At 41.6% G+C, this 13,398-nt stretch overlaps 1 protein-coding gene across 3 annotated transcripts in view; it reads right to left on the reverse strand.

The window, feature by feature from the left end:
• Nucleotides 1-13,398, reverse strand: part of MRPS28 (mitochondrial ribosomal protein S28) — a 157,877-nt gene that overhangs the window by 136,847 nt on the left and 7,632 nt on the right. For all 3 annotated transcript variants that reach the window (XM_081070284.1, XM_081070283.1, XM_081070282.1), the window contains exon 2: nt 4,841-5,022. In XM_081070284.1, coding sequence (XP_080926410.1) covers nt 4,841-5,022 — 182 coding nt within the window. The remainder of the gene's footprint in view (nt 1-4,840; nt 5,023-13,398) is intronic.

Raw genomic sequence — 13,398 nt, forward strand, 5'->3', positions numbered from 1 at the left:
CAAAATGATCTCATTGAAACACAGATCTCGTCCATGTTACCTGTTACAATACTTTGATGGCTCTTTACCACTGTTGGCACAAAGCCCCCATTTTTCAGAAAAGCATGCAAATCCCCTGGAGACCTGGCTCGTGCCCCCTGGCCACTCTGCCTCACTTCCTCCAAAGCGACTTGAGTTCCCAGGAGAGCAGGCTGCCCCTCACTTAAAACTTCCAGGTGTGGCTCCCTCCCATTTTCCACACTTTGTACTTATGTCCTGCCCATCCGTGACAACTCAGCTCCATTGTTAGTTCCTCTGGGAAAGCTTCTGACACAGCTGACAGATTCATCGGTCCCCTCTTCTCCAGGGCTACAGAACGCAGGAACTATACCCCATTTGGAGTTACGTACGTTTACTTCTCTATCCCCCAACTCAACCATCAGCTCCCTGAGAGCAGGGATTGTCTTTCATCTGTACATCGCTAGCTTTAAACACAGAAGAGGCACATAACAGCTCCCCCTTAAATATTTGCTGGCTCAGGGAAAAAGTGCATCATGACCCAGTTTATCGAAAAATGAAATTCATAAAATCAGCAGCTTAATTCTTGAGACTGGTAAAAGGTATCATAGGTATATGCCAAGCCAACCAAACTAATCAATGCCATAAAGCAATATTACGGGCTTATCAAAGTTCTTAAGAAATTTACTGATTTATGTACAATTTCACTGTAAGAATTGGCACCATCTCAAATAGTACTTGAGACCCACTAATCCCGTGTTCTTTCCACAACTGTTCTGACTGGAGGTGTGAAGGTCTCAACCACAGTAACTGCTCATGTCCAGGACACTCAGCACCTCGACGGGCTCCGCAGACACGATTCTGATATGTGAGCAGCCCTGCCGAGGGCATCAGTGAGCAGTCAGTCAACACGAGCGAGACCCTCACACAGCGACACTTCACTTATCAGGAGGTTGGTCATCTGGTGACATCGAGTCTCCTCAGAACCCAATGAGAATTAAGCAGAGGAGTTTCGAAGCTGTCAAAATACATGTTGAAGTCCATGTACTGAAGTACACACACTTCCTTACAGAAGAGGCTGCCAGGTCCTTACTCAAACTAGTAAGTGATTCTCTTTCTTAAGTACAATAAATGTAGTGACCAATTTCCCAGGCATCAGGATATTAGAAGAAATAATGAGGTCTAAGAAAGCTAAAAATGCAGGCATAGGCACAACAGCAGAAAAAGAAAGATGACACCTAAAGAAAGAGGAAATACGAAAACTATACATAACTAGGGGATTATGTGGTTGAAGAGGAGTAATTCTACATGCCTGAACTGATACAATACAGAAATTAATGTTTACAATTATGATCTTGGTCATCAAAAACAGAGACAAAAAAAATAACCTGGGTAAACTATTTTAGGTCTAACAAGATTTAAAAAAAAAAGTAGACGACATACCTTATTTTTTAAAAAAATCAAAGAATTAAAAATTAAGTATTACATGTAAGGAGTCAACTTTCTACTATTCGCAGAATAAACTTTTTTTTGAAATATATCATGCCCAAATAACAGCATGGATGCTGACTCCATGCTACTAATCATCGTTAGACATTAACCAGTTCCTGTGACGAGAGGTATCACTATAATTACGACACACATCCATTCCGAATCAAAGCCTGGGCCCGCCGGTCGTTAGCTCACTGGTGGTGACACTGTCCAATCACACTATAGACACCACCCCAAGGACCACAGTGTACTATAACCATGGACACCTCACCAAGGATTGGTAACAGGCGACCTATCATCCTTTAAGACCCCCAGAGCTTTACTACCACACTGCCTTCAGGGTCCCTGGCATGAAACTGGTGCACGTGAGACTACTTTAGGAGGTTCTGATGACACATTAGTAACTATATGCTGTAGGATTGAGAGACCAGCACAGGAGAGTGAAAAGAACGTTTATGGGTGTTGGGTGCACAGAGCTTAGGTGTCAGTCCTGCCTTGGTAACGATCAGCTGTATGACTGTAGCACTCTATTTACACCTGGAAACTCATTTTCTCCATTTGGAAAATGGGGATCATATCCTCTACTTCCTAAGTCTCTTATGAGGAATAAATTGGACAATATACATAAAATGCCAATGTAGGTTTTCAAAAACTAGCTGTTAGGATTATCAGATGGGGATATGGAAAGGGGTCTTGATCCACACTAGGGCAAATTTGGGGAAATTGTGTGCTGTATCAATAAGAAAAGAAAAAATGTCTAAAGAAAAGGGCAGGCAGGTTCACACGATGGGCCAAGTGATTTATATTTTTAAGTCATGGCAGAAGCCTTCTGACTCAGGTTGGTTCATGAAAAAGTAGTTCAAAGTGAGAACTCATAAGTAAAGTATACACATACACTGTAAAGACATTAACTTAATTAGCATTAACGCAAATCCTCTGACACAGGGCTGGACCTTCTCGCTGAACAGAGGCCCACTCCCTGGAGCTGGGTACTGCCTTCCTTATGTAAACAACACCCCTGCTGCAGTGTCTGTGATCGCCAGGGTCAATCGCTTTCAAATCAAACAGGAACAGAAGGATATTTGGAGCAATTCCTTCCAGATTGTTATGCTTTCCCCCCAGTCTTTATGATTTACTTGCTCAAACTAATTCAAGAGCAATTTGGTTTTAAAAAAGATCATCTCTCCTTTATGGAGTCTTTCCAAAAATTATCTTTCATAAGAACAAAAACCCTTTCTGTACTCATGTTTTATTAATTTATGCCATAATCAAATAGATTACTTAACAAGAATATAAATAAGTTTTGAAACAAACATAACAGGTTTTTCCTAAACCATACCTCAACTGCAAGAAGCAAGAGTGCCCAGGTCTAGCAGAGGACAACTAATTTCTAATTTTCTATGTAGTGTTGGTATCAGTCAGTGGATTTTAGAGAAGAGAACAGAGTGTTGATTAATTTAGCAAGTCAGTTAATTCAAAGATAATTGCCAAAGAAGTTTTGGAAATTTGTTTTGTTTCAGTCTGATTTCTGATTTCAAGTCATAGCTGATATGAAAAAAAAAATTTTATAAAGGTTAAAACTTTTGAGGCGGGTACTGTAAGCATTAGGTCTCTTCCAAACCTCCAAAGTGAATTCTCCAAATTCACTTATATTTCTATTTTGCACTTCACTCTAAGTAGGTCACAGTATATCTATCATGTTTAAATACATGGTTATATTCTGAATGTTACTATTAACGTATTGTCTTTCTAGAACTAATTTCTCTTCCAAAAGTTTTTCAAACTTTTCATTTGTTTGCAGTAAAAATACTCACCACCACTCCCCACACACACTTTAAACAAAATGTTCCCAGAACTGTAATATTTAAAATAATGAATGTAGAGCTATTCAGAGAATAGGGCCTAACTTCCCCTGTACCCCCCACTCTGAGCAATCATTGAAGCCTTTCTGTACAACTCAAGAGCTTCTTGAGACAAAGACAAAACTGTTTCTTTAAACTGTAATCAAAAACTAATATTAAACAAGAAAAGTTATAGAACTTATTAAAAGGGTGCTACTTAGCTAACTGGGATATTCAGTTAACCAAAATGATTTCTGATTCTTATCGGTTACTCTAAGTTTGAAATGCCACCAAACTTATTAAAAGCAGTAATGAAAAAAATCAAAACATGTGCTAAACTGGGTATTTTTTAAATTTCAGTTATTTTTCATTGCATTTAATCTTTAAATTGTTCTAACGTAGAATCCATTAAATCACACGTAAGTCTAAATGAAGAGAAAAAATAGTTCTCAAGAGGAATTTTAAAAAAGGAGATTAGGCTGATGAATGATAAACGAATTATGTAAATACCTACATCTTACAGTAGGTATTACAGTGACTTACAGTCACTTAAATAAATGTATCAAAGCAGGAAGATTGGCCATTCCTGAGACTTCACCTCCCAGAATCCACCCTGTCAGAGGCCTGACATCACGAAGGCAGACAGCAAATGTGTGTTCAGCCCAATAGCTATTCTATGTGGTGGTACGAGCTAAACTTACAGGTGGGAAGTGGGGAAGACCAGAGACCCACCCGGGTCCCTTACGTTCCCATTTGGTGTTATCATCCTTCCACTAATGATAAAGACAACAGGTAAGATTTGATTAAAATATTTCCTATCCACAAATTTGGTTTTGGATGCAGGTAGGAAGGCAAAGTAACCAGTACAGTAATTATGCTGACCTGGTACTTTTCTACAATACTTTCAAAGCATAAATGACAGGTAGCTAAAAGAGACCTGGAGAATGGTTTTGGGGAGAACATAAGCATTTCTACGTGTAGAAACCAAGACATTTAATAGATATGCTGAGAAGAGTATAAACCTTCTTTTCATGACAAATTAAAAACTGGACAACAAGGAATTGCTAAGTTAGAAAATTTCTCCCCCAAAACAATGTATGCACATAAGAGGTGTAGTTGTATCTTCATAGCCATTGGGGCTTGTGTACATACAGGCAGGTAAGAAAAGACGTTAACCACACTCTTCAGGTTAAATCTTGGCGGAAGTGAACTACTCCCGTTAGCATGCTGTTAGAAATAAGACTCCCAGCCTAAAGAACCAGAGGAAGAGAGCATAAGCCGATTCTTGTTTATCATTTGGGGGAAAAAAAAAAGGTGAACATTCAAATCTTCCCCAAAACTATTCTCACTGCTTTGCAATGACATGAATCTGGCCTAACTTGACTAACTAGCATTATGAAAGGAAATAAGCATAATTTCTGTTTTTTCAAAAATTCAACAAAGTCCAAGACTTTTGAGGTATCCCAACTTTAACAAACATGCTTAAAGCATTTGGAAATGATTCTACTTACTCTCCATCCACTTCTGGTCTTTTACATACACAGTGAAACTTGCCGCCAAAATCTATATAAAGATCATTCTCCACAATGTGAAAGATTCGTCCAATGACTAGTTTATCCTTGGCGGGGCCCATCTGTGTGAGAGGAGAATGTCTCAGCATAGACGCGAAGGATTGCTCACTTTTTGGAGAGCCCTAAACATGAAAAGAGATACTTAGATGCATACAATACAGTATAAAGGTATGATAGTATAATAAGATCTTACAGGGATACATTTTAAAAGTCATCTGCTGTATATTTACATTTTGTAGCAATAATACGATATATTTACATGGAATTTTGCTTTAAAAAGCCAGGTAGACGCCCTTTCCTTCATGAAGAGGAGCCAGAGGAAAGGGGGCTTCTGCACGTGGCGGGGGATGGAATGGGTGTGGTGGCCCAGAGTGGAATCTGGAATGTCCCCACATGGGGCAGGTCTGAGTACCTGAGAGGACATCCAAGAGGGCGATGGGCTTTATTCCTAGTACTGACCATCTGCAAAAAAAAAATGCCTTCGAATTCCGGTTGCCTGAGATTATTCTTGTAATACAAATTTAAACAACACATTAAGGTAAAAATGATGAAGGGTCCCTTCAATTAGTAGGCCGAACATGAGTTCTCATTGCGCAATATTTTTAAATGGCTTGACTTTGTTTTAATTGTCTTCTCTTTTTAATAGTGAATTTAACTTGAGGTATGACTGAATACATAATGCAGGCTGCTTACTTTTTTTAACTGACAGCATATTTTCCAAACATTCTTTTTTTTTTTTAATTAATTTTATTGGGGTGACAATTGTTAGTAAATTTACATAGATTTCAGGTGTACAATTCTGTATTACATCGTCTATAAATCCCATTGCGTGTTCACCACCCAGAGTCAGTTCTCCTTCCATCACCATATATTTGATCCCCTTTACCCTCATCACCCACCCCCCACCCGCTTACCCTCAAACATTCTGTTTCAGATATCCATGCAAACAGATTTGTGCCTTCAACTCATCTTTGTGTGTGGTGTGATATGTGAGCACTTTGGCTCAAACTAAAGGAAATCCTAAGTCGCTATTTGTGAGAGCTAATTACAGACGAATATTCATTTGATCCAACTACATACATCCTGTATTTGGAAAGAGTTGTACATTTGTTATTCAAGCGAGAATTATTAAGAGTTTGATGGTGTACGAACTTAAAAACTATAAAACCATGCTACTGCATGCTACTGCATGTAGCACTCCAAGAATCACAAACACGAGTGCCAGGCTGGGTGGCGGCTCGGTAACAAGAAGACGTGCCAGCCTAAGGCACAGTTACTACTTGTAGGTCCAGCTGCTGCAATTCAAGCCCAGTGTTGCCATAACTTTCGATTTTCCAAGAAAAGCCAGAAATCCAAGTAGCGATGCAAAGTTTGCACTATTTGAATGTTTACATGTAGAAAAGAAGTTTTTCATCTTATAAATCTGGCAAAACACACATGCTGGCCCATGGTCCAAAAGTTTATGGCCTTTGCCTCAAGAAAGTCAGAATGCATTTGGCTGATGCCCAGTCGCTTAGGTGCTGCAGGAGGTGGTGATAAGTTAGTCCCAGCGGGCTGACACACACTGGGAAGAAATCCCTAGCACATAAGGGTCGCTCTAAGCCAAAGACAGCCATAGACCTAGATGCCAAATAGAGCTGAAAGGTAGCCAGGAATATGAGCCATAACATGAGTTGTATAATTCCACACAGGATAATATTAAAGGTCCTTCAACACGTGTCTTGAAAAAACAGTTCTTTCTCGCAGACAGCCAAGGATGAAACACACACACCCGATAGGCTCGACACAGACAGAGCTACGAGCTGTCCTCTATAGATGACGCGAAGTAAGTCAACAGTGACAAGAGCAGCTACTGAGGTCCTCTGCTGGGAGCCATTTCGTCACCCTCAGCAGCTGCCACCAGGGCAGCTGAGAAGAGCACTGCTCAGAGAAGAGCAGGCAGAGCAGCAGCTTAAGGGTCCTGCTCACTCGCTCACAACCAGGGTGGCTCCTTCCCGATTTCCCCAATGACTCGCTTTCCCTTGTCCCACTCCTGGGGCTGACGGGCCCTTTCTCTTCCTCCCACTGCCCCTTCTTCTTTTCTTTGGAAGACTTTTCCATTGAAGCCAAGGTCTAATTAAAACAGCCTTAGATAACAGGAAGATCCCGGAGTAAATACACTAGTTACACATTTATTGAAGATAATGCAGCCATCACGAGGGCCTGTCCCTAAAACAACATAATCTCCCTTATAACCGTGAAGAGCTGTGTGGGCTACGGCTCATACGACACTACATGGTGATGAAGGACCATCACTGAAGCAGTGGCCGCAGCAGTGCGGAGGGGACACAGCAGGGTCGTGCTCCCACCTGGCTGCAGACAGTAAGAGCAAAGGGGAGCAGTGCCACAGAAGTAAAAGAACGAATCCGTTTTGTATAATACGTACTGGGTTGTGAAACCCATACATTTCAGGGAACACTGACCCTCCGGTAGATGTAGTTACAAACAGCAGTGTGCATATTTATATACATACATATATTATGTATACATGTATATACATGTGTACATACATGTATATACATGTATACACATTTACACATGTCTACAGTGATATTATACAGATATAAATTCCTCAAAACTACCAAATGCTAATAATTTCTATATAGAAGTATTTTTCTTTGTATTACAGAAACTCTGGAACGCAAAGAATATATATTACTTTTAAAATGCAATATACATAGCAAGCATCGAGCATAGATCTATTATCACTCTCACGCACGTGAGGGCATTTACTATACGGCTGGGACCAGAGGTGATTATTGCTAAAGGAAACACGAGCTATCAAATGGTCCAGCTACCTCACTGAACACGTGAGCACCGTACCTAATAGTCAAAGCGACATGATATCCTGAGCAGTGATTCTTGAATACAAGTTGCCTCAGAAGAAAAATAGAAACATCATTTGAAAACTTCAAAGGAAAGCAACTATACAGCAGAATAACAGAAATACTTAGGAAACTTAAGTTCTGTGGCCAACTCAGCCATAAACAGCAAAAAAGTCTTGAATAAGTCATTTAACCTCTCTCTGGATCTGTCTTCCCATTTGCAAATAAAAGGACTGGATACCTATAAACTATAGTACTAAGAATTCTTAAATATTCTAAAATATAAAAAGGATTTTATAAAATAACAAACATTAAAAATGGAAGACAAATCCTACCCAGCTTCCTCTCCTAATGCAAACAATAACAATAAAAATAATGAAACAGCGCATGTGTTTTACTTCATATTAATTAGCAAGAAGAAAAAAATTTCAATATGCATCTTCTCTGACAAGTAATTTTAAAAGGACTGCCTTCCATTAACTGTGCTGCAACAACTTTTGTTTCCTCAACCCTAACCAATACATGTCATGCTCATAACAATGTTTTTTAATTAAAATAAATGATCTCGTGGTTCAAGGTGGCAGAGTGAGTGCTTACATTTCTCTCTCTCCCTCCTGAAATCCCATTAAATGATGGTAAAAGAATGAACGAAAAAATTACAAACCCTCAGTACCGAAGAGGACAGAATGGAGACAAAAGCCTACAAGAGATTTCAACAAGGTTCTAGGGGACAGAGAGCACGTGGAAGAGTGGTAATTAACGAAGCAGATGGAAGGAAACTGCAGCTAAAAATACATGTGAAAGGACGAAGCTGTGAAAATAAGTCAATCTATTGTGAAGAATCCTGTGAAGGTGTGGGACTCAGCGCTGCCAGGAATCCCAGAAGCTGGAATGAGAAGAGAGGTGGAACACGACAGGAATAATGAAAAGATTACAGGCAGGGCAGTCCATTTTCTGTCAAGCACAAAATACCTGGCAGTAAGGCCAAATGCAGGCACCTAGTATGAGACCTGGCAAAATTAATACAGTATTTTTTTTGTGTGTCTTCTCTAAAAAAATAATTGAATACATTAGCTAGAGAAGAATTAAGTTTGGCATGACTGGTCATGGAGCGACAGGTAACATATCCCAGCAGTAAAGAAAAGAATCAAAACGACAGCTGTTTGGCAAGGTGTGAACAATTAGTCAGGACGGGAGCAGGAGGGCTCCACAGGCAGGCTCTGCCGTGTGACATGTAGTTCCCATCCGGGCTCTGCCACTTACCAGCTCTGAGGCGGGGGCAGCACACACCAGCTCACTGTGCTGCTGTTTACTCATCTGTAAAATGGGTAAATAGTCATACAAATTTACAGGGTTGCTGTGAGGATTAAATCAATACACAGCCATCAAACAGTGCCTATAAAAAAGGTAGGTTTGAAAAACAGTAATCAATTTCTTATAGGCCCAGTCACACCAAGTTTTATTGACAAACCAGTAGTTTTCAAGCGGGACATTTCTGCCTCTCCCCACCACCCCCAACATTTGACAACGTCTGAATGTGTGGGTACACGTTTGATTGTCATGACTGGGGGTGCTACTGGACTCTAACGCATAGAGGCCAGGGGTGCTGCTGAACATCCTACAATGCACAGAACTGCCCCCACAGCAAAGAATTCTCCAGTCCAAAACGTCGCTCGCGGCGAGGTTAAACAACGCTCGACTAAGCGGAGACAGCAGCACACAGCAGACCAGTTATCAGAGCAATGTGTGTCACTGAAGGAGACCCAGGATGGCGGGCCAGGCAACAGATGAAGAGAGTACAATTCCAGAAGGTCAGAATGGCTGCCGGCGGTCCCAGACTGAGCAGGACGGGAGCAGGGCCCAGAAAAAGAGTGGCAGATAAAGGTGTGGTGAGGGGCCTGGAGACCATGACCAGGGTAAATGGCAATCCGGGAAGGGCTCCGGGGTTTGAGAACCTGAAGGTAAGACCGTTCCAAGTGATAATGATGCAGATATTATTAGATCTGCAAGTGAAGGAAACGCACAATGAAGTCTTTTTAGGTTGGAGCAAAAGTACTGCGGGCTTTGCATTTATTTTTAACCTTTTAAATTGTAGTTAGTTTTGCACCAACCTAACAGAATGCGATCCTGAAAAACTGCTGTTAATGTGCTGGTAAAGTCATCACCAATGCTGAGGTCAGAGAACCTGCAGGTGTGAAGAGAAAAGAGAAAAGCTGGGAGCCAAACAGGGAGAAAGAAACTGAAAGAACGAGGTCTCTAGCAGGGCGTCTTTTCTTACATACTTTCCCCTGGTCTATGGAGTCAGGGCTCAAGGTAGAGAAAGCCAGGCGGAAGATACTAGAACTTGCCCTACCTACCAAATACGTCAGATACACTGCATTCCTGGAGGGACTGCAGCAATTAGTGCCACTTTTAGGGACACGAAGGATGCGGGGTGGTGACCCCCACAGCCCTGTTCAACTCGCCTCTGTGGCCCAGCGGAAAACAGATGTTCTTAGAGAATGACAGTTGATGATCGTGAACTTAATCAAGTGGTAACTCCAATTGCAGCTGTTGTTCCAGATGTGATTTCATGGCCAGAGCAAGTCAAATATCCCCCAGCACCTGGTATGCGACAACCGAGCTAACAAATGCTTCCTTTCTCTAGCCATGCTAGTAGACGACATATACAGCTAAAGGCCACATTAATTCTGGTCCGTTACACATGCTGACTGCACTTGGAAACAGAAAGTTCCACCTACTGCAGACATGGTAAGACATGTATGCCAGAGGGTGGGAGGTAACTCCCACAAAAATGCGGGGCCCTGGGCAAGTTCCTGGGGCCAGTGGTCTGGGCTCCGGCAAGATACCGTTTCTTACCACCGAGAAAGCAGCTCAATGCCCAGTGGGTCTCTTTGAATTGTGGAGGCAAAATACCCTGTTTGGACATGCTTCTCCAACTTTTTTTACCAACTAATCCAGAAAGCTGCCAGTGCTGAGCGGGGCCCAGAACAAGATAAGGCTGAGCACCAGGTCTGGGCTGGTGGGCAAGCTATTCTACTACTTGGCCCTCACGGCCCGCAGACGTGTGCCACACCCTGACGCAGAACGGGGATGATGACAGACATGTCCAGGTGACTCCCAGGGCAGAGCGGCAGTGGCCCTGAAGGCCAGCCTTCCAGTGGGCAGAGCTCTGAGCGGTGTCCCAATGATGGCTTTACCTGGACAGAGACGCAGCCTAAGGTACGGGTTTATACCGATTTGTGGGAAATGATGTATGATTTTGCTGGACACTCAGGGATTTAGAAGGAACATGATTGGAACACAGATGATGAGAAGGTCTGAGAAAAAGATATGCAGATAGGCCCCTCTGAATGGACACAGAGTGAGAAAATAAACGAGTCACATGTGAATGATTTGTTCTCGGGAGAAGGATCTTAACAACCAGGGGATAAGATAACCAACCCTGTGGACACCGGTCGGCTCTTTCCCCAGCCCCTCCTGCCCCTCGCAAATGGGTTCAGGAACAAAGTGGCCATGGCAACGGGGATGTGCTTCTGTCGTAGAGGTAGGAGGGGTTTCTCAGCATGTCCCAGACCACTGGCCAACTACAAAGTTCACCAAGGCAGCAGGAGCCTGAATTTTTGTGGGACGGACGTTATGTATGGATTCAGGAACAATGACTTCTACTCAGCCATGTTGATCTCGCTACAAACACCGCTAAATGACCAACTGCCGACAGCAGAGACCAATACCAAGCCTCCAATCTGCATCGTTCCCTGGGAGGATCAGCTGTATACTCAGTTGATGACACAGGACCACTCTAAATGGGTGTGTTATCACTGGAATAGGCACATCTGAATATGGATGTGCCTTCCCGGCCCACAAAGTGTCTACCAAAACAACCATCCAAAAACGTACAGAATCTCATTTTCATTGTCATGGTATTCCACACAGCATGCTTCTAACCAAAGAAATCATTTCACAGGAAATGATGTGGGATAATGGGCTCATGTTCATGGAATTCACTGGTCTTACCAGTGCTGGGCCTAACTGACTAGGGACACGATTTTAAACTTTGTTATTCTGAGACCACTGTAAATACACATGCAATTGTAAGATATAATACATGGAGAGAAACCCTGTCCTTGACCCAGTTCCCCCAATGGTACCACCTTATAAGACCGTAGTACAGTATCACACCCTGGAAACTGACACTCAGATTCCCCAAGTTGTATACGTGATCTTTGTGTGTGCGTTTAGGTCTGTACAATTTTGTCCTATGTGAAGGTTCATGTATTCGCCGCCACCGTCAAGTTACAGGACAGTTCCACAACCACAGGGACCCCTCGTGCTGTCTTTTTATAACTCTCTGTCTCCCTTCGGCCCGCCCCCATCCCTAACTCTCAGCGACCACTGATCTGTTCTCCATCTCTGTAGTATTGTCATTTCAAGAACGTCACTTAAATGGAATCACAGTATATAAACGTTTGGGACCTGCTTTTTGCACTCGGGATAATTCCCTTGAGAGAGAGGCATTCCAGGTGACGCGTGCAAAAATCGCCTGTCCCTTTTTATCACTATGTAGGATTTCACGGTAGAGATGGACCAGTTTAACCACTGACCCGCTAGGCTGTTTCCAGTTTGGGTTATTACAAGTCAAGCTGCTGAGGACATTTGTGGACAGGTTTTTATAGGAATAGAAGTATTCATTTCTCCGGGATACATACTCTCTGCCCCGGTGTGCACTTGTTTCCTTTGTGGAAGTCTCCACTAGGCCAGGGACTTCTTGAGTCACCTACTCCAGACTGGGCATCGACCACTCATTGTCTGCCAGTTGCCAACAGCAGGCTGCCCAAAGCTTTAAAGAGGCAAAATCCAAACTGAATCAACACTGTTGAATTTTATTCCCAAATCCCTAAAACCAAGCTCTACTCAAATGCGAGTTTCCTCATTTTCCTGCTATTTAATGCCAATAGATAAAAACAAACCTAAGGGTCACACTCGTGTTTCAAAATTCAATGTAATTAAAGGAGAAAAATTTAATATAACCTTTAAAAGAGAAAACAAAGTAAATCCAAACCCAAACACATTAAAATCAGGGAACAAAACTGAGTTAAGAAAGATATACAGATAGTGAAAACTAATGCTGACAAGAAACCGAAAAGTCTAACTGCACATGATCAAATCATATGACCACCCATGAAACAAATACACACGGAATATGTTCACTTTCTTTCAGGAAATGTATGGTATTATATAAGCATATTATTGGTGTTGATAAAAACCTACTTTCCCTAGAGATTTATATCTACTTCAACACACTCTTTCATTGTTTTTATATTAACTGGTCATTTCCTCTAAACATGCTTTGAAAATGTTAGGCTCCACTGTGAAACTAAACATTTCAGAAGATTTTTATTACTAACTCAGAGATAAGTCTCCTAGAATTCTAATAATGTAAAAACCAGGGGACACCATGGTTAAAACCAGAAATATTTTTCAACATTCCTTTACATATTAGTTTATAAAACATTGGTATAGTTTTTAAAATTGTCAATATAAAACCAGTGAAAAAACAAGTGGTTAAATAAAACTATATAATATTGCTACTATATGTATTTAGCAGACTTAAAACTTGTACTAAAAATACGA

Source organism: Rhinolophus hipposideros, assembly GCF_964194185.1.
Source record: "Rhinolophus hipposideros genome assembly, chromosome: 13".
In the NCBI taxonomy this organism is placed as follows: Eukaryota; Metazoa; Chordata; class Mammalia; order Chiroptera; family Rhinolophidae; genus Rhinolophus; species Rhinolophus hipposideros.